Source organism: Trachinotus anak, unplaced genomic scaffold (assembly GCF_046630095.1).
Source record: "Trachinotus anak isolate AG129_WGS33_773 ecotype Australia unplaced genomic scaffold, CSIRO_AGI_Tana_v1 ptg000024l, whole genome shotgun sequence".
Taxonomy (NCBI): domain Eukaryota; kingdom Metazoa; phylum Chordata; class Actinopteri; order Carangiformes; family Carangidae; genus Trachinotus; species Trachinotus anak.
In genome coordinates, this window is record NW_027273875.1 from 5736495 (window position 1) to 5757402 (window position 20908).

General features: G+C 39.5%; 1 protein-coding gene across 1 annotated transcript; it reads left to right on the forward strand.

Annotated features, from left to right (window-relative positions):
- Positions 1-595: 595 nt before the first annotated feature.
- nectin1a (nectin cell adhesion molecule 1a) lies at positions 596-19362 on the forward strand. The gene is made up of 10 exons (XM_071461429.1): positions 596-1068; positions 11422-11534; positions 12426-12684; positions 13694-13811; positions 14128-14309; positions 14419-14536; positions 15023-15174; positions 15309-15441; positions 15536-15599; positions 18247-19362. Exons 1-10 carry the CDS (start codon positions 1011-1013, stop codon positions 18559-18561), a joined length of 1512 nt encoding a protein of 503 aa, XP_071317530.1. The 5' UTR covers positions 596-1010; the 3' UTR covers positions 18562-19362.
- Positions 19363-20908: the final 1546 nt, after the last annotated feature.

Here is a 20908-nt window from a genome sequence, read left to right on the forward strand (position 1 = left end):
GCCATTAGTCCACATAAGATAAGATAAGAGTCAGATTATCATTTGCATTTTCCAATAACTTATTTATTATCTACCAGGACCTGGCATGGAGTAAAACAATAATTAAAGCAATATAATTTAATAATTTATTAAATTCAGACTAACTTATCACTTCCGGGCCATTAGGCTTGTCTTGTGTATATCCTTCACATTGTCATAGTTTTATTTTGATCTTGGACTAAGGTGTATTTCAAGTTTTGGCTGTTAAACACAAAGATAATAATGGCTCACTGCTTCAATGTACAAAATGTGATGTTAACACAGATAGTTCATAAATAAACAGATTCAGGGTTTGTCCTTTATTTATTAATGTATTTATAGCCTAAGTCAACCAGCAGTATAGATCAGGTCAGGGTTCAAATCTCTTCATCTCTCTTCGTTAGTGGACGGTGGCATCAGGACAACAGCACAGCAGAGGGGGGCTATAATCACTGGAAGCTAATTCCTGTAGCTACGCCTCTGTCTGGGCCCCTAATTGACTCTATTGAGCCTGCTCATTTAAAACAGCCTGACTGCGCCTTTTTTCCAAATGTGCGCAGCAGCCGGCGGCCGTTTCACTCAGCTCAACCCTCACACACTGACGGACAGTCGTCGGTCGGGACTGGGGGTAGGCTATCTCGGAAATAATCTGCCCACGCTTTAAGCTGCTTTATCCCCGCCGAGCCTCAGCCCGACAGAGACTGCTGCAGCCCCGTCACCAAACGGAGGGGAAGTCGGCAGCAAGAGTGGGAGACAGAAAAAGTGGCACAAGGTGCGCGGACAAGTTTGAGAAAGCTCTCCAGGCTGACAGTCTGTGAAGCGGGAGTGAATGTGGGGAGCTCGGTTTGCCGCAGAGGACATGGAGACCTGACGGGACCTTGAGCAGACGGTCCTGAAGCTGAACCCGCTGCTGTGCTCAGTCCGGGAGGCAGGAGGCAGAAAACAAGTGCACACTGGGAATTTAACCTCAGCGGGACGCTGGCACCGGTGGCATGGGCATGGAAAACACTGGATTTTGGATATTCCTGATAACAACTTGTGTTGTTCCAGGTAGGCTGCTCTGCTCTTCTTAGCACCTGTTAAGTAATAATGAAGTGACACTAGTGATGTCAGACCAGGTGAAAGACAATGAGGAGGACAATGAGGAGATGAGGCTACAGACACAGAGACAGAGTCAAATTCAGTCTCAAGATCATGTGTCTTATGTGATGTCGCCTATATTCAGTAAACAGTAAAGTTTAAACCCACCTAAACTCAGTCTGGAGGTATAGAAATCATAGCACAAGTGATAAAGGTCTAATCGCCATTTATTTACCAACTTCTTTTTCATAACCCTCTGTATCTTGTGTTGTTATAAGCATGGCAGTATAAACATGTTCTTTTTTGTTTTGAGTTTCAGCCTACTGTTTTGAAAAATTATTGAATATTCATATGAGTGTCTTTTTTTTTTTTCTATTTTACATTAGTGTTACAACACTGAGTCAGTTCACTTATATCATCTTCATCATGACCCTCACCATTTACCCTCCTCATCATTATCTTCATCAAAGTACCAATGAAAAAAAAACATGTGAGGTCACTACTTTCTGATGTTGTGTTTTGTAACCACTAACAATAGAAAACAAGATTTGGGTTACCAGGCTGTGAAAAGTAATCTTTGATGATTATCATGTCAGGTACGAATGTTGTATGAGTTTTCACAACCTGGCAACTGGAGAGCTCTTTTCATCGTCTTATAACTGATGTATTAAGCAGGAGCCGAGTAAATGATTTATTAACTATTACCAAGGGGATTTGTGGCAACTTCGAATGCCTTTAGAAGCCTCATGAATTTTTTTGATTTTTCAAATTCTCAATGGACTTAAGTCTGTAGCTTCGTTGATTTTCTTGCTGTTTTCACTAATGTTTGTCATTATGTTTGCTGCTCAGTGTCCTGCTGGTTTTGAGTCATTCAGTGCAACTCTGACAGCTTGGGAACATCAAACTCATTTTATCTTCATTTCTCAATGACTGAATCTCTGAAACTAAGTGTCTTTACTTCTGATCAGTGCAGAGGTCAAATCAGACCACTTCAGCAGACTGTTGTATTTTTCAGTCAGTTCAGACTTTACTGTGTCCAACTAAACATGCCTGGTGTCAGCAGGTGCACTGCTGAAATCACAGTAAGATGTGGCCACTCCTGCAGATGGCCTCCACACATCTTACATTGTGTGTGTGTGTGTGTGTATGTGTGTGTAAGTGTGTGTGTGAGTGTATGAATGAATAGAGTAACTCTTGCCTCACTGTAACAGGTGCAGCTGTGTAATCACACTAAGCTGGGGCCAAACATAAAGCTGGCATCAGAGTTGGGGCTGTGTAATAAAGGGGGGGGCAGTGGTGGTATACGTAATACGTAATGACAAAAGCGATTGTGGCAGCATACGCATGTGTTGAGCTGCTGTGACATCTGCTGTGATTGTTTTTTTCCTTCAGTCAGTGATAAACCCCCCTGTGCCAGTTGAGCAGTAATTTGCCTGTGTGCATACATGTGTGTATGTGCTATTAGCGAGTGTGAGGCTGCGCCATGTGTGTAGGATTGTCATGTTGAAGGACAGAGCAGTGGATTAAAGCTGCACAGGGAGCAGGAAGGGTGTAACAACATGATCGCTGCCAAGTCCAACCCCGCTGACTGTTGCTGCAGTGTGTCTGTCTTCTCCTGACTGGTGCAGACTCAGAGCACCTCCGCAGGTCTGTCAGCTCCTGTGGGGTGCCGCCAAGTTGAAGCGACTGCTGTCACAGATAGGCACTGACATGTTTTCCCCTTCGCATAAAAGTTTGCAATCCTCCTCTGCAGAAGGACACAGAGAAGGCTGACTAAGGCTGACTGACTGACAGACAGACAGACAGACAGACAGACATCCTCATGAATTTTAACATAATCCACTGTCCACAGCTGGAACACACAGACGCTACCCCACAGAAATAATCCAGCACAAACACACAGCCTTTCTGTCCTCTGCCTTTTTTGACTTTCTCTTTTGTTCACCTCTCTCTCTAGAATCGGCCCACTTGAAGCCCAATTTTTCCCCCGTCATTGTCTCTCAGTCATTTGATCTTCCTCCACAGTCATTTTTTGTCTTTTCTCTCCATCTCCTCACCCTCTTGGGTTTATATTCTCCTCTCATGTCCCAAAACACAGATGCAGCAGCAACAGTCATCGTAATCCTGTGAGCTGCCCGCTGAACACCGGCCAAGCGCACACTCCGCGTTCCTGCAGTGCCACAGAGATTACACACCCACACAAACACGCACACATGTACATGTATGTGTGTGTGCACAGATACCAGACAAAAAGAATGAGAGATTATAATCGATTTAGGAGGGGGGGAAACGCGAGAAGTGTTTTCTCCATTTCAATCAGGCAAAAATGGACAGGAGTTTACATAATTTGGTGAAGTGGATGCCCAAAAGTCACTTTACATTGTTAGTAAAGTTATTGTTCTTTGCTGTCAGGCAATGCAATCTTTTGAGAGTTGCTATGTAAAATAGCAGTCTAGTCAAAAGTGGTACAAGCAATGTGTGTGTTTGTGTGTGTGTGTGTGTGTGTGTATGTGTGTGTCAGTTGGTCTTAATTCTGCCTAAGGTTTCCCTATATTGTAAGTCACAAGGCCAAAGACACAACCAGAGTGTGTAATCCCAGATCAATCACAGATTTGATGGCCTAAAGATTAAACAGTTAATCTGTCCTCTCCTCTTTCTCGCTCTGTGTTTTTCATTTTCTCGTATGCAGCGTGAGGTCAGTTTTTCAGTATTTGTGGCCTTCTGGACGCTAAGTGAGGGTAACTGAAAGTGAATTGTTCAGGTCTGAAATGTCGCAGTTTCTTGTGATGTTCTGCACCACTGCAGACAATGATGTCACCCTCATATTTTTAATCTCAGACACATGCTTGTAAATACCTGAAATACTGACTTGGTGCCAGTTTGCCAGAGCAGTTAAAGATTTGATCTTCTCTGGTTTCTCTTCCAGTTTTCTGTTCACTTTGGCCAAACAGTGGCTGCATAAATAAACTGATTTTAGTCTATCATGTCCTTTTTAAAAAAAAATCTATTTTATGTGTACATTCAGATTGAAATTACCCAGTTTGGATCTATTAACATTAAATACAAAAACTTATTTTTACCAAAACATCTACAGCTGTGTGGGTGCTTGTGTTAGTATTTATGAACCTTACTGTGTTAGTCTCATCAAGTTATTGTTTTAGATTGGTCTTACTGTAACTATTTAGCCATGCTAGCAGCAGGGCTCTATGGATGGCAGCATCCATCTGTGTGTGTCTGTGTCTAGACAACAGATGCACACTTTTGAAATACTTTGAAGTTTTGCACAAACATTCATGAGCTCCTTAGGATGACTTCTACTTCATTTGGTGTCTTTCCATCAGGCTGTGACATTTGTGGTGTTGAATGAAATGTCTTGACAGCTTTTGGATGGACTGCTATGAAATTGGCCATGCACATTCATGTCTTCATCATAATGAACTGTAACAACTTTGGTCGTCGCTAGTTTCAAGTCTTCTTAAATCAACATGATGTTGTAACGAAGAAACATATTGGCATTCTAAGGTTAATTAATTAATTCAAAGCATCATTGTGTTTAAGCACAGGCTCACAGAGCTGCTAGCATGGCTGTAAACCCATGTCTAGTTTATAGTTTTACACCGGTCTTGAGTTGTTGAGAGTCATTTCAGTCTTGAGAGTCGTTTATATGGCTTTATAAGAATTTTTAATTAATGATTTAGCATTTCTTTGTCTGATTTTGTGGCATATTTTGTGATATCTATCTTATATTGTTTGTCTATAACTCATTGTTATTGTTGCCTATCTTAGCAAGAAAAGTCAATGTCAGTGAGACCTAATGCTTAAATACAGGTTCAGTTTAATTTTTTTTAATTTTAGCTTACATTTTACTGGTGTATACCAAAAGGGTAAATTCTTTACCAACAGCAATCAGAGGCTGTGCTAAAATAATGAAGCAATATTTTCATATCATTTTCATAATATCCCACAGCAACACCTGCCACTGCCTCAACTGAACTCTCATACATACAAGAAAAGCTCAAAAATAGATTGTCACGTAATGAGTTTGGTGAAGAAAGATGGAGGATGTCCATTCAGGATGTAAACAAAAAGCCCAGAACCACGCTGTGATGCTCTTGCTGTTCTTACATGCTGCACATTCAAGTGTGAAACAATGCTGGCATTGTTTTGTTAAGTTCCCATGGTCGTCTCTTGCCCATGTGCTGCTCTTTATGGATTATTGTCAGGAGGACTGGTGAGATCATTTCCTATAGTCTTAACAAAAGAAGAATGTGAATGGACCCAGCAGAAAAGAGGAAGCTGGGAGAGATATGGGGGCAAACAAGATATAACAGTGTGTGTGTGTGTGTGTGTGTGTGTGTGTGTGCCAGAGAGGTATAGGCTCTCGTTCTGCTCTGCCCTCACCTAAAGCCCCTAATCAGCTCAGCAACAGAGCTCAGCAGGGGAGGGGGGGCTCTCAGTGGGATGTGTATCTGTATGTGCCTTTGAAGGGTACTGTTTAGACAAAGTGAAAGGTATTTCGTCTCACTGATATAAGGCAGAACTGACATTACTTGTTGTTAATGAGACTTTTCTGTATTTACTGAGCATGTTTTTGTGCCTTCGAATAAACACCTTGTGTATGCGGATGGAGGATTGCAGAGGGGGCAGTAATGCACCACAGACTTCCTTCGAGAAGACTTATGGTAAAGAAACAGTTGACACTTTTGGAAAAATCCCTTTCTTGCCAAGAGTTCGATGAGAAAATGAATACCACTCTCATATTTGTCTCCAGAATTCACTATTTAAAGATAACATTTTTTCTAAAAATAATAACATATTTGGTGGAAGTGTCACCAGGTCATCAAATACCAACACTTTGGTTGACGATCAGTGATCTTTGTCCAGTCTTCTGCACCTTTAATAGGTTATATCTTGTTTCTTAAATCTGAAGTGTATAATGCTGAAATATAAATACTGAAATGTAAAAATGACAAATTGTGGATTTATAATTGTTTTCATACTTTAGATATGTCTTGTTAAATCTTGAGCTTATGAGGTGCTGGTAGCCATATTTAGTTAATGTTAGACAGTCAGACTAGCTCTTCCCCTGCCTCCAGTCTCAACTAACCTATTGGCTGTTGGCTCTATCTTCATATTTATCATAGAGACATGAGTGGTATCAGTCTTCTCAGTCCTATTCCTTTAAATTATCCTCTTACAGATATGCAGTGCACACTATCATTGCCATGATCAATTTTTTGTCAATAAGTTCAGTATTTTACATGTTATCTGACAATTTACTGTTTTGATGATCAAGATAAATCTACACAGATGCATTTAATAAAGAATTTGTTTAATCTAAATATTAGATATTTCACATTACTTTGATAAAAGGCAGACTCTGTTTACATTTAGCCTGAAATTATTGAAAGCAGCAAATATTTACTCAGCGTAACATGAATCACATTAACACTTTAACTATGAAAGGTCTTCTTCATATAGATAATGGAGGCTTAAAAACACGCAAACAAATTGGTAATTCAGCAAAAACATTTTGTCATTGTGAGCTGTCCATATGTACTGCAGCAAACGGGCCATAGACTCTGTAATGCAGATGTACTTTAATATCCTAAATGTAGTAATCTACTCCCACTGCTGGCCTTCTTCCCTCCCAGTGACCCACACAAACACACACAATGGGTTATAACAGTGGGCATGTAAGGCACAGTGAATACAAAGCTATTAAACTTATTAACATAACAAAACACATATGAGTCAGGCTGTACATCATTATGTGATGATGTTTGTTGTGTTTTTTATGATTGATGTCAGCAGTGCAGATAAGAGGTCGACATGTATTCCTAAGCTGTTGTGTGCATGCTTGCATACGTGGAACATGCACGAAAATACCAGATGTAGTTGTGTGTATTAAATGCTTTTTTTTGTAGATTTAGATGAAAAAACAAGACCTAACAAAAATAGGGAATGAATACTCTTCTAATTCTCTTTTTCTGATCAAGGCTTTGTTTTCAAGTTTTGATCTTTGAGATGATAGGAAACAAGGTTAGCATTGACATGGTCTGCCTTTTCTCTGTGAATCTGTGTATTGTACACATGAACCAACTCAAAACAAAGCTCAAGTTTTAGTCTGGCATCAGTCAAATTAGAATTTTTGAGATTTTGAATGAGATACAGATTTTATAGCTCAATGTCACCCATGAAACCAGTGCAATCATGAACATTTTCTTATATTGTGAAGGTCTTAGGTGGCAGCAAAGCAAACCTGGTGCAGTTTTAAGAGCACAGACATTCAAACTCTACAGAATAAACAGAATTGTTGATGGCTTTCTGTGTCGACTGTGGTCAGAAATAAACTTTAAGACAGCTTCAGGTAAAGCAATGAAAAATATCACTGCAATTCATAAGCCTCATCTACAGTCCTGTGTGGTCCAGACCTTTCCTGGTTGGATGTTGAATTATATGAATCCATCTGCTTGCTCAGTTTGAGAATTTGCAAAGACCTTAATTCTTCACTGTATTTCAGAGCTGATTAGCTTTCTGTTCATGCACAGGCCTATTCTGTGGCTGACCTTTATTTGGCTCATTGTTGAACGATTTTCTTATGTCATTCAGAAATATGATGCCATTTCTAACATTAGATCCCTTATCCCTTCTGCACTCCCCAGCAGGTCATGGTCTACAGATCTGAATCTAAATGAACTCTTGCTCTCTGTAACATAAATAAGTGCTTGAAACTACTTAAATTTAAAATAATGTTTCAGTTCAAATTTGGTTTGATATAATTATTGTGCAAAGATGTTAGTGTAAATAAATGCAATTCAGTACATTTTCCCCCACTCGTTCTGTTTCTCTACTTTGAGAGTCGACCTGCGAGGTGATCCAGGCATAACAGCAGTTTTGGTGTGACGTGGTAATATCTTATTTCCTTGTTTTTTCAAAGCTTTGCATTGAAGGAGAAGCCTTGTAATGTTGCTTTGAAACAGGACTCATGCAATGACGTAAGGTTATGGCAGCAGGTTTAACAATAACAGCACTGATTCATCATATTAATTTATTTATTCTATGAAGTCCATTCTTTTATTTCAGTTTTGAATTGTGTCTAGTTTAATAGGACGATTGGAATTAAATGAGAGATAAACTGTAGCTCTATGTCGTCAGCAGTACAGTGATAAAAGATATATAAATAAAAACAAACAAACAATGCAATCGATGGGTAGCAGGTATACAGAGGACAGGATTACAGGATAGGTACAGGATTGGATCAAGAATTGACACCTGGGGCACAACAAACAATAAGACATGTCTTATAAGCAGAGCAACTTTAGGATGTACAGGCTGTTTTCATGGATAGTGACATATAAATGGTGTGGGCTAAGGGCTTTTAACCCTGTAATGCCTGACCCCAGAAATAATGGACAGAAAATTCTGATTTCTTGAATCTGGAACCTTTATTTGGCCCTTTCACAAAATTTGAAAAAAAAAAATTACAAAAAATGATTTGCATATAGGTTTCTCCAAATTTTATACACGATTTTACTACATACTAAAATGCAAAAAATTATGTAATTATAACTTGCTTCAACAGATTAAGTGTTCATGTTAGAATATTACTAAAAATTTCAAAGAAAATGTCACTGGAAAATTGTAAAAAATCTTTACCTTGATCCAGTGAGTTGGGAACTATCTGAAGGTTGGATTGTCCCATGTACTGTGTTTGAATTGTTGTAGTGATAAAGGTATCCACCAGGGGTTGGAAGACAAGTGTCAGATTGGATACAAGAGGGTTTTGAGTGAAGTTTTTACCATAAGGTGATGCAATAGGTCTCAGAAATGCTTGTATCAAATTTGATGCATTTGGCATGATAGGGTTAAGGGCTTTTTACAATTGTTGCGGAAATCTCAGGCCTGTTTTTGTGGGTTTTATCCATCACAGCATTTGCAAATGGGCTCAACACTTAAACAGAGATCAAAGGTCCCTACAAAGAGAGAGCGCCAAAATGAGAAAAATCCTGTCTTTTATACTATAGCAAGCAAGGATGTGAGAGTATCTGCCCCTAGCTGGCAGTGGGTGATTTCAGGCTGCACAGGTAGCTGCAACTTCTCAGGAGTACAAACAAGATATGCAGGGCAAGAATTCAGATGAGGAACTACTCCTTTACCACAGTGAAGGCCAGTTCAGCTCTAGTTTGGACAGCGTATCAACTACAAAGATGTTAAAATGAGGTTGCATGAGAGCAGAAATATGATGGTATACATTTTTCCCATTACAATAATAAGACAAGTTACAAATACAATCACAGTAAAATCTTCCACTACAACAAGTAACCAAATTAAATTATGAAATACATAATAAAACTTGTAAACCTTATTATTATTGTTATTTTATTTTACATGGTTAGATTAAGGCACAAAAACAACTACATACTTGCTTTAGTTTCAGAAACCACTGGGTCATGGCTGAGAGGAACCAAAGTTGGCCGTCAGTACGAAAGGGAATTGAACAGCAGTCTCCAGTGTCACTTAAATGTAAACACATTGCTTTGGGGTGTCATCTTAGGGAGTGCAGTCTCTATACTGTTAAACTGTGCATTACACTGCATGATGAAAAGTCTACGTGTCTGCTTCAACTGTTCCTGTGTATCCATAATGTATCACTAGAGAATACATTGCAGTTCTGGTCACATATCCCCCCCACTAATAATAATTGTTTTCTCCAACCTTTACAAATGGTGCAGCAAGAGGCTTTTGTTCAATTACTTTGTATTGTAAGCCTGCAGGAAATATCATGTCGGCACATTTTTGCAGGAGACTCCTACACAGCTCTGATGGAAATATTAGGACATGTACTGTTTATAGGTAAAAGCATTATTTTATAGTTAGCAACCTTGTCAGAGGGGTGAACAGATGTCTGACCTGTCAGCCTGGGGTGTTTTTTGACTGAGTGTCTCTGTGATTGAGAGCAAACAAGGACGCTGATGGACTGATCAATAATACTCCATTAATAACATGGAAATATTGGACTGCATGATGAATATGGCACCTCATATTTCAAACATGGAAATCACCCCTGGGTATGAGTAACATTCCTACTGGCTAATTCAGCAACATAACATAAAATAAAATTTCCAGTTATCTGGCTTGTGGCATGAAAATGAAAAGTGCCCAGCTGAAGTAAAGTTTGTTGAGGGACATGATACCTTATCAAACCTAATTTTTGTGACAAACCATCCTTTACAGTAATGTCAGAAATGACTGAAAAACATTTTCCAAATAAAGTCACAAACTGTTTTGCTCTATTTTGAGACACTTATTACTATTATTACTATTATTATTGTATTTGCAACCCTGTGTCTTTCATTTTCTGTCGTGAGACTCTAACAAGATGCCTAGTAACTACCTTTGCTGATTATGTTTGTGCCCAAAAATAATCTTCCAAAACTTATGTGACCACGAGGCTGCTCTTTGGCTCTCTCTTTGTGAGGTTAATGTGTGACTGATTTTATGCTGCAAAGCTTTTATTTTGGCGTTGAGTCGACATTTACCAGGTTTTAATTTAAAGTTTCAAGTTAAAGGTTTGATAAAAAAAATATGATTAAAACGTGATATTTTTTGTTTACGTAAGTAATCAAACTCAATATATTTGAAATACAACTGAGAATACGGTATATCTAAAATCAAATGTCTTATAACAAGTCAGTTGGAAGAGGTTGGCATGTCTGGATGTATTTTCCTCTCATCAGCACTTACAGTATTTGGCTGCTGCCAGGCTAAAAGGGAAAAGAGACCTTAACTGGAAAGGTTCCTCCCTCTCTCTCTCTCTCTCTCTCCCTTTCTCCCTCTCTGTGTACATACTGTATAATAATAACGTGTGTGAGAATGAGAGCAGCCATTGTTCCTGACTGTTTTGTTCTGTCCTCTATCCTTCCAGATGAATATGATGCTACTTAAAGTTTATCTGACAGACACAAGCAAATACACGTGACTCATGTACACTCAGAAAGTGGGTGTGCCTCAGCTGTGGATTTGTTAAAGGGGATCAGTAAGTCAGTGGGAACAGTAACCAAACAAATCGTGCTTATTTATACCTCACTCTAATCCACAACCTTTGACCTCAGCTCACCTCTCACGCTGCTAAAGTGTATCACCTCTGACAGTTCAGCTCACCTGAGAAGCTCAACATGCTGTGCTGACTGTGAACAGCTTAGAGCATGCCAGTCTGATGCTGCCAGCATGTGTGTCTGTGGGTGTGTTTCTATATTTGTGTGCGTGCCCTGTCTAGGTGAGAGTGTTTTCATGTCTTTAAGGCTTGTGTTTCTCCTCCAGGAATTAATGGCCAAACTGTGGAAATGGATGATGGGAAGTCGGGGTATGTTGGCTCAAAGGTGGATCTCCGCTGTCGGTTCATCAACAGCTCCCCGCCTGTCAAAATATCCCAGGTATACAGTCGTCCACCTGAACATGTGGTTTACACCCAAGCGTAAAAAAAACATAAAATACATAAATATCACAAAAACAAATAACACCAGTCACACCCAGTACGCGCCCTCCAAATTCTAGGTAATCAGCACAAACTCTGTGTGCAACTGTGTTATGTAGTTATTTTGAGCTTTCTGCAGAACCTGATGTCTTCAACACCCTGTGATGAATACAGTTCATTTAATTGGGTCAAGAAATTAAGAGAAAACTTCTACTTTTTTGCAGGAGATTTCTTGTAAATCTTGGATGGATTGTTAATGGACACAGAAAGTGCTTGACAAAGACTTAAAGCAGGGAAAGGGTCTGCACTAAAGAATTAACTTCTCCTCACACCTTTTCATAGTTTGTTATCTCCTGGATCTGTAATAGAGTGATCATTGTTTGCATCTGAAGAGCTCTTCAACTGTCTTGTCACAGAGCAGGCCTAAGTTCAAGAATGCTAACCTTTTCAAGTCTTGGTAAGATGGTTTTTGTCCCAAACCAAAAAAAAAACAAAAAAATTAAAATATGGGCTGTATGTGGGGTAGGAAGTCAATCTAAAAACCTGTAGTTGTCTTTGAAAGCTTGTTTGCTTTGGTGCAAAATATAATCAATGTTTCCATGTAGGTAATGAGATAAAACCACCATTATCATTTGGTATCATTTGGTATAATTGTATAACTGCATGCATCACAGGAGACTTTTGAGTTTGTATGCCCTGATATGTTTCACATTCATTTTTCACCTTGTTTATTTATTATTCACATTATCATTTCTGTAATATAACTAATCCACATGATACTTCAGCAGTACTACACACCTCCTTATCTCATCCGTAACTCCTTCTATTTACTCTGTCTTTCTTTCTTAAGGTAACATGGCAGAAACTGGTAAACGGCACCAAGCAGAATGTGGCCATTGCCAACCCCTCCCTGGGTGTGTCCGTGGCCCCGCCCTACAGGGACCGTGTCTCCTTCAAGAACGCAGCAGTGAGACGACGGACTCCGACCCTTGAAGACACCACCATCACCTTCTCTTCGCTTCGCCTCTCTGACGAGTCCACCTACATCTGTGAATACACCACATTCCCTGCAGGAAACCGGGAGAACACCGTAAACCTCACTGTCTATGGTAAGAAAGATGCATGATGATCTGAGTTTCAAGTAAGATACAGGTAGATTGTCACTGTGACAGTGGCTGCCAAATGTTAAGTTTTAATCATTTTTATGTTTATAGTATATAAGTATATAGCATGAACCACTGCCACTTACCACAACATTCACGTCTAAGCTAATTTGCAAGGCCCATCTTCAAAATACATAAAACAGTACAAGTCACAAAACTCAACAGTGAACTACAAGCAGCGCCCCAGTACAGAAGGGTTACATGCAGATAACTACAATGCCCACAGTTGGATTCCAGCAGGCATCTGTGTTGTCACTACCCCTGCCCCCACCACATGTTTCCTCTCTTCCTCTTCACTGTTGACTGTCCAACAAAGACAAAAAAGGTCTTAACAAATACACACACACATACACAAAACCGAAGAAGACACAAACGATGATACAACCACAAGCATTTTAACAAATTTAACCAGTTTAGGATTTATTTGTTGACAAGTTAAGGTGTCCGAGTTCAATAATGAATGTTCACACACTTGAAAATACTGTATACTGCCTTCAAAATGCAGAGATACTGTGATTTTGATTTTGATTGAAAAAACTGACTTTTTCACATTGATTGCTGTACTTGTATGTTACATAGAAAAGCAGCCAACAATGAGAAAATGTAATTTTATGTATTTATTTTTTAAAATTTTATTTAAAGTTAAATTTTAATTGTCTCTATTTCACCCTTTGATTTTGGACTTCAGGTCTTAATTGGATGGGATGAACATTACCTGTAGATTATGACGTGATATTTTGTAAAATCTTGACTATACCATTGTTTCCACTTGCCTTTTTAGAAAATGGCTTTGTGTGCAAATGCATTTTGGGTGGTGATCACCTGCTTTTCATATTTAGAGTGACAGCTTTTACCTGTCAGCACCTTGGATAGGCTGTAATACTATTTAATCATGCTGTAAAACTCTTCTCATGCAAGATCAACTCAGTGCTTTTGTTCATTTTCGTTCCCTCAGTTCGCCCAACAACTCAGATGAGTCTGTCCACTCCGACACTAGTTGCTCGTTCATCCAATCTGAAAACACCAGTGGCCACCTGCATCTCTGCCAATGGAAAACCACCTGGCACCATCAGGTGTGTGTGTTTGTGTGATTTTGTGAAAGATGAGGAGTGTTTCGCTGATTCACCATTCCTTAGTTTTACTACAGCATGTGGTGACAACACTGTTGTTGTAATCCCTTTAAACTACAGTCTCTTAAAGTCAGATTAGTGATAGTCTGGCTGTCACATCTGTATGCTTTTCTCTATTTGAATTATTTTACCTCTTCTTCTTGTGTGTGCACTTCCACTACACAACCATTAATGAACCCCTTGTCTTCTGTGTACATACCTATACAAAATGTCTCTATGTACCGTTGTGCTGTGACACTGATTGCTTGTGTGCGAGCAGGTGGGAGACAAAGGTGCCGGGAGAAGTGACCACTCGAGAGTACAGAAACTCAGACGGGACGTTCACTGTTCAGAGTGACTACATTTTGGTGCCCAGCAGAGAAACACATAAGGAGACGCTCACCTGCGTCACCGCCTACAACGAGGAGGTCTTCACTGACAGTGTCACCCTCGATATTCAGTGTAAGTCTCCCTCATACGTAACAATAACTACATAACTAGACAGTTCAAAATAAAGAACTCAAATATAGGCTTATATATTGTTACTGGTATGTGTCTGTGTGTGTACCAGATGAGCCAGATGTTTCAGTGGACGGGTTTGATGGAAACTGGTATCTGAACCGAGAGAACGTCCAGCTGAGCTGCCAAGCTGATGCCAACCCAGCCGTCTCGCTGTACCAGTGGAGACTGTGAGTACAACTGTGTCTGTTTATGTTTCAAATTCACTGTTTCTTACTTTGAGAAGGCACACACACAGAGTTATAGAAACTGCTTTTCTGCAGTACACCATGCTAAATTTACCAAATGTTTTCAGCTATCTTGCCTTCATCAGAGTGCTGTTTCCTTATATACTAAACACTGAGCTTTCTTGTGACTGATATATCCATATACTGCGTTCAAAACATTTCATCTATTTCTTCAATAATGCTATTTATGAAACATCATTACCCTTAGTTGATACCAAAATTGCAAGAAAAGGATCTACCATAAAAACAGAGTGCAACATTAAAATCAACATTCAACAATATTCTATAACAAATTCACTTTTTCACCTTAACCCATTGGTGTATGAAAAGGTTAAATATATTAATAGGTAAATGTCAACTGAAGAGACTTTTAGTTTCAGAACCTGTATGCCCTTTTTATTCAAATTATATTTTCTGTGCGTTCTGCAGGATTAATGGCTCCATGCCGAGCAATGCTGAGATCCGAGACAACGTCCTTACCTTTAAAGGACCAGTCACATATGACCTGCAAGGTACCTATGTGTGTGATGCAACCAACAGCATCGGGACACGATCAGGCTCTGTCGAGGTCAGCATTATAGGTATGCTTACCTGTGGTCTGGGGTCATTTGATTTGATGATAATGACTCTTACTGTAAGTGTACTGTAGGTTACTGTAAGCAATGCATGTGTTTGATTTTTTTAATCAATGTTTTTGTGTGTGTTTTCTCTGTAGAAAAGCCACTACCACAGATCGCAACAGGAGACGTCATCAGTGTAATCGCCTTATTACTGGCTGCTGGAGTGCTCATGGGCATTACTATCACAGTCCTGGTGCTTAAAATAAGAAGTAGAAAAGACAACCCCTCGTACGTAAATGGTCCATTACCCTCTCAACACGGTTTGTGTCCCCTATTACCAGCCTCTTCATCCATCTTTTTTTCTCTTCTCCTCCTTGATCAGAAATGATTCTCCATCCAGAAAACTGTCCCAGCCAATAAGAAAAAGACCAGGAGACGATATCCAGGTAAACTGAGTGTAGTGTTTGTAATTTACATATCACATGTTCAAATGAATGTAGAATAATAATGTGGTTTACCATAGAATTAATGTTGTAATGTCTGGCTGGCTGGCAATAGTACAGTAATTGGTTGCTGATGTTAAATAATATATAAAGTTGCTACTACATAAAAGAACACTGGACTGTCCAAACAGATATATCAGACATCTCTATTGCCAGTAATGCATCAGTGCTACTTGGACACTGGAATAATACAGTTTACAGCACTAAGGATCTCAGTTCATTGAGTGCACATTAAATAATCACCAACTGCAATAATAAATAATAGAAAAGGTGACTTCATGGCCATTACTGGATTATCCATTAATATTGGTGCTATATGTAGAATTATTAATCACAGCATAATAACTTATGCTCAATAAAGTATCGCATATAGACTTCTTCTCTTCTCTTTGAAGTTCCCTCTCTTAGCAATTCTCTTTGCTCCTTCCTGAAAACTAATCTCAGCAGCTTTGTGAATAGCTCTAAAAAGAAACTCTTAGTGAAGAACTTTTTCGTGCCATCTATATCCTTTACACAAATTTTAACTCCTGTCTGCTATCTTTTTTTTTTTTGATATTTTTTGGGCTTTTATGCCTTTATATGATAGGAGAGTGGAGACTGACAGGAAAGGGGCAGAGAGAGGGAAATGACATGCAGGAAAGAGTTGGGCTGGTCAAGAGTCGAACCAGTGACTTGCCTGCAAAGAGCATTTACACCCTAACCATTCGGTTATCAATCCGTTCCCTGTCCGCTATCTTACCATTGTGTGTCCTGCCACCATTCTGGCTGATGAGACCTCTGCGCAGGGTGAAGTTAGTGACAGTGATGAAGGTATGAGACAGTCCTGAGCGGAGGTCTAATCAGTCTAAATACATGAAAAAACCTGTTTGGGTGCTACATGGGTACGTAGGGTCAATCATACCACTCGGAGACATGGAAAGGATTATATTTGCTTATTAGCATAACTTCACTAGCATTACCTGTGCATTTATTCCACCATTTGCTTCAGATCTGTTTAGATTTATGTAGATACACAACATTCTCAAACTATTGTTACAGTGTTCTTTATGTGTAATGTATGTATAATGTGTAGGAATGCATGTTTGTAAGGATTTGTCGTAACAATTGTCTGCACTGCACAATTTTGACCCAAAATCACTTAATTTCAGTGGAACTCTGTGATCAGAGGATTTGCTTGTGGAGAGCTTTGCGTAAATGTAAATCTGCGGCTTTTACCAGTTCCAAACCATCTTGACAGGGCTGCCCTTTCAGGGAACGGAGAGACTTGAAAAACCCAAGATGGAGGAAGATATTAAAGGTTCTGTAAACGATCGCCTCTGCCACTGGATGTCGCACTAGGCCACCCACATCTCAGACTGAAACAAACGCCTCATTAGCCACACCTCCAGCCTCCATTTGGCCACAACCCCTCACGTTCTTAGTCAGCATAGTGTTACACAGCCCAGTGAAAGCGAGAAGCACAACTGAATAAACCAAAAAGATTCTAGCCACAATCCATCAGCTGTGAAATGCTGTGAAATGCTCCACAGCAACACTGACAGTTAGCCAGCTAGGCACTGATGGAGCTGAAAAAGACACTGATGAAGCCAGTAAAAACTTTTGAGCTGGTAGTCCCAGTGGTCAGTCTCTTTAGACGTGGTTTCTCCAGTGGAGGAAATAATGTAGAGCCACTTTTACCTGAACACTGCGTACGGTACTGGGCCATCTTGCATGTGGGCAGTGCATGAGTGTTTATAAATGTGGGGAGGGGCAACAATTTGACAGGAGGGACTTGCATGGATGGCATACCAGACTGGCTACCAAAACAAACAACAGAGAAACTCACATTAAGACGTACAGTTGGGTGTAACTACGCAGGACGCCGTAACTACACTATATCTTTACATAGAAAACACCTGTTTGCTGCTATATTGTTGTTTAAAATCTCGCTCACAGAACCTTTACATTAGTTCTGTATTGCACCGCTTTTTCTTGATGGCCTTCCTTCTTCTTCATCATTCTTTTATTGTATCCATTTTTGTCACAATTAATAGTAGCCATTACAACTAAATAAAGCTAGTTTTAGTTGTAATGGCTACTAGCAAGCAAGCTTCCACCTACTACATGAAGATGCAAGGATGAAGTGTCTGTTTAAAATTTACTCACTAAAATGCATTATGTGTATCCTTCAGGTCAAACAAATTTGTCGAATGCTTTTTTTTCTCATACAACATTTGGAAAGCAGATTTTTTGGGGGAGAATTTTTGAAATCTGCATTTATACCATACCCATGTTTACTTGCTAGCTAGTGTTCTTCTTCACGGTTTGTTGGTGAATTGCTGCATTTCTTGGCACACTACTGCCACCTGTAGATCAATGGAATAGCATGAAACCATTGGCAGGAAGGTGCATGTGACACCCATGTGCTCCATACAAACAGTAAGGAACCCAATCATGAAAGCATTGCTCCAAAGCACTGCTGCGAGGTCAGAAACTCCAAAGTACACACTATATGTGCTGTATGCATGTACAACATATCCAATGCACACCAGTTGTAGAGTATGTGTATTTGATAAAAGCTAAATTTGATGTGTCTCTCATTTGTCCACAGCACTCAGGACGATTTTATGAAGAGCTTCCAAACACAGCAGACTATGTGAGCTACAGACTGGCCTGTAACAAGGAGGACTACCCAGAGCCATACTCCCCTCCCATCAACCCTCCCCTCTCGTTTCTGCCCCAGCACCCCTACCACTCCTCACAAACAACCACTGCAACCAGTAGCAGCAGCACCACCACATCAAAAAACACCTTCTCTCCCCCTTCACACACCACGGCCATCTTTAAATACCCCTCAGTACCAGGCCTGTCTTCTCCTCCCCCAGGAGCGGCATCATATACCTTTCCCAAAGAGCAGTATGTCTGAACCAACACCTCGTTACAAACTCAAACCTCTGCAGTGAGCTCAGATGAAACAACCCGATTCAAACCCACACCTTTCCCAAGAGGAGGTTGGACAAATATGCTGAACTGTGGACTACCAGATGTCTCTGCTCTGTCTGCACCATTGTGGATGGCTCTGGAGGTCAAAGGACAATGCAGCTTCTGTTGTTGGACATTTTCTCTCTTTGGTCCTATCTTTCACTGTGGTATTAATTATTTGAAAAGGGAAGATTGTTGAACCATGTTTCAAATATTTGCCAGCAAGTTCATGTTTTAGGTTAGAGGACGGTCAAGTTAAAGATGATTTGACTTGAATTGGAATAAGTATATATTGCATGGATGTATTACATTTGATGGAAAAATACTTCAAACACAGTGAATGAGATTATCTCTTGATGTCTGATGTGGTTGACCCCTTACTTTATCCTCCATGATAAAATTTTGTAAAAAACAAAAAAACAAAAAACAAAAAAATATATTATACTTTCCTACTCTATCTGATGTGCACTCTCTCTTTACCCTGTGTTGTACACACTGACAATCCCTTCACTGAGGAGCAGCAGGCCTCACCTTTTGGATTTACCTTCTGTCCTGATGTAATTCTTTCACTGTGCATGTATTTTGTATCATTCATGTTTTTGTCATTTTTATTTACTGAAGGCATTTTGTCGATTTATGAAATTGATGTTTTTATTTGTGGTATCTGTGGATTTTAGTATTCATTGACACTGGTTGTTGGATGAACCTTGAATTTTTAGCATTTAAATAAAAATGTTCACGTAAACTTGTATCAGTGGTGTATACTAGACTGAAAACTGCAAGCTCTTCTCTTTCTTTACTCTGAATAGCAGTAGTCAAATATTTTATTCAGGGGCAGGATTAAATGTTCACTCTGAAATATGTTAACAACTAAAAGTCTACTGTATGGTGTTTTATCAAATATGTTTTAAAGTAATTCTGGTAGTAATTTTATCAAAGACATCTCTGCTTAGTGTGATTTCAACTACGTTAGCATCATTGATCAATGTCGGAAAAATACCAACACACAGTTCACTGCACTTGATGCACATTTTTCCTAAAGTTAAGTTATTATACAGTTCACCACGGTCTACTGCGCCAAACCAGTCCATAAGCTGATTTAAGGAACACCACTAATCAAGAGGCATGAACAAGTTTAAGTTTATGACATTCAGCATGGATTCAGCATGAATGTTCCTATTCATATCCAAACACTATAAAGTTAATGGCAGAACTTCTGCGCATAACAATTTATTCTTCTTAATGAGACTGATTAGAATAATATTGCATATTTGACGCTGTCAATATCAATATCAGATATATGCTTTTATCTAATACTTTCAGAGATATGTTCAATACTTCAAGATTGTGAGACACAGACTATGAAAATGATATGTATAGTAGACTTAAGTTCCTCTGCAACTGTGCTGCCCTCCCACCCCACACACATAAACACACACACACAACTTCACATTGCCCTAAACCTTCACAGCCACTTATTTCTAAGGACATTACTGTCACAACAACAGGATCACGAGTCAGCTGACCATCCTCACTGTAAAAATCAGACATGACAGGACAGCTGAGCCCTGCTTAGGAAGAGACAAAGGAAGATGACTGCATCTTTAGACTTAGGGGCTCAGCTTTGGAGGAATACACAGAATTATATGGTTTTGAATATTACTGATGTCTTATGGTTACAGCTTATATGACAAGCAAACTAATAATAACTGAAAGAAAAAAAAACCTCCTTGAATACACTCAAGGGGGTAAGACCTACTTCATATATAAGCACAACGTTTTGTAAAACAGTGACTTTGATATTCAAGAGGATCTAAACTAGTTTTGGTTATTTATTATATTATGTTTATATATAAATTACTACACTAAGTATATAAGTGTAAGGTTTTGATGGTGGTAAACCCTTAGAAACAGGAGGGAAGCCAGCAGAATTGAGGCGTAGGGTGTGATGGAGGAAACAAAAACAGCACCAAACCAAGTCTTTTGTTCCAGAGCTCTGAGTACTGGTACAAAGTCAAGTCATACAACACAAATCTCTCAGTGACAAACAGGCTGGTGGACAACAAGGTGCACTCCCTGTGCAGAAGGCTCCTACATCAGCGGTAACAACCTGACCCCCCCCTTTCTCTGACCTCCCATGCTACTGTCTCCCCAGATATGTAAGCCTGGGGGGTCCCTACCAACTCACTGGGGGCATGTGACCACTCCCACTACCTTTAACAATATATTTACATTTTATATTTACATCTGTATTTACATTCATACCTTACACATCACTGCTGCCTAATACA

Bases quoted from the DNA above. Each gene is read 5' to 3' on its own strand.
- nectin1a (XM_071461429.1), top strand. From the start codon at position 1,011: ATGGGCATGGAAAACACTGGATTTTGGATATTCCTGATAACAACTTGT. The intron at 12,685-13,693 runs GTAAGAAAGATG...TCGTTCCCTCAG, and splicing joins CGTAAACCTCACTGTCTATG to TTCGCCCAACAACTCAGATG. The intron at 15,442-15,535 runs GTACGTAAATGG...CTCCTTGATCAG, and splicing joins AGTAGAAAAGACAACCCCTC to AAATGATTCTCCATCCAGAA.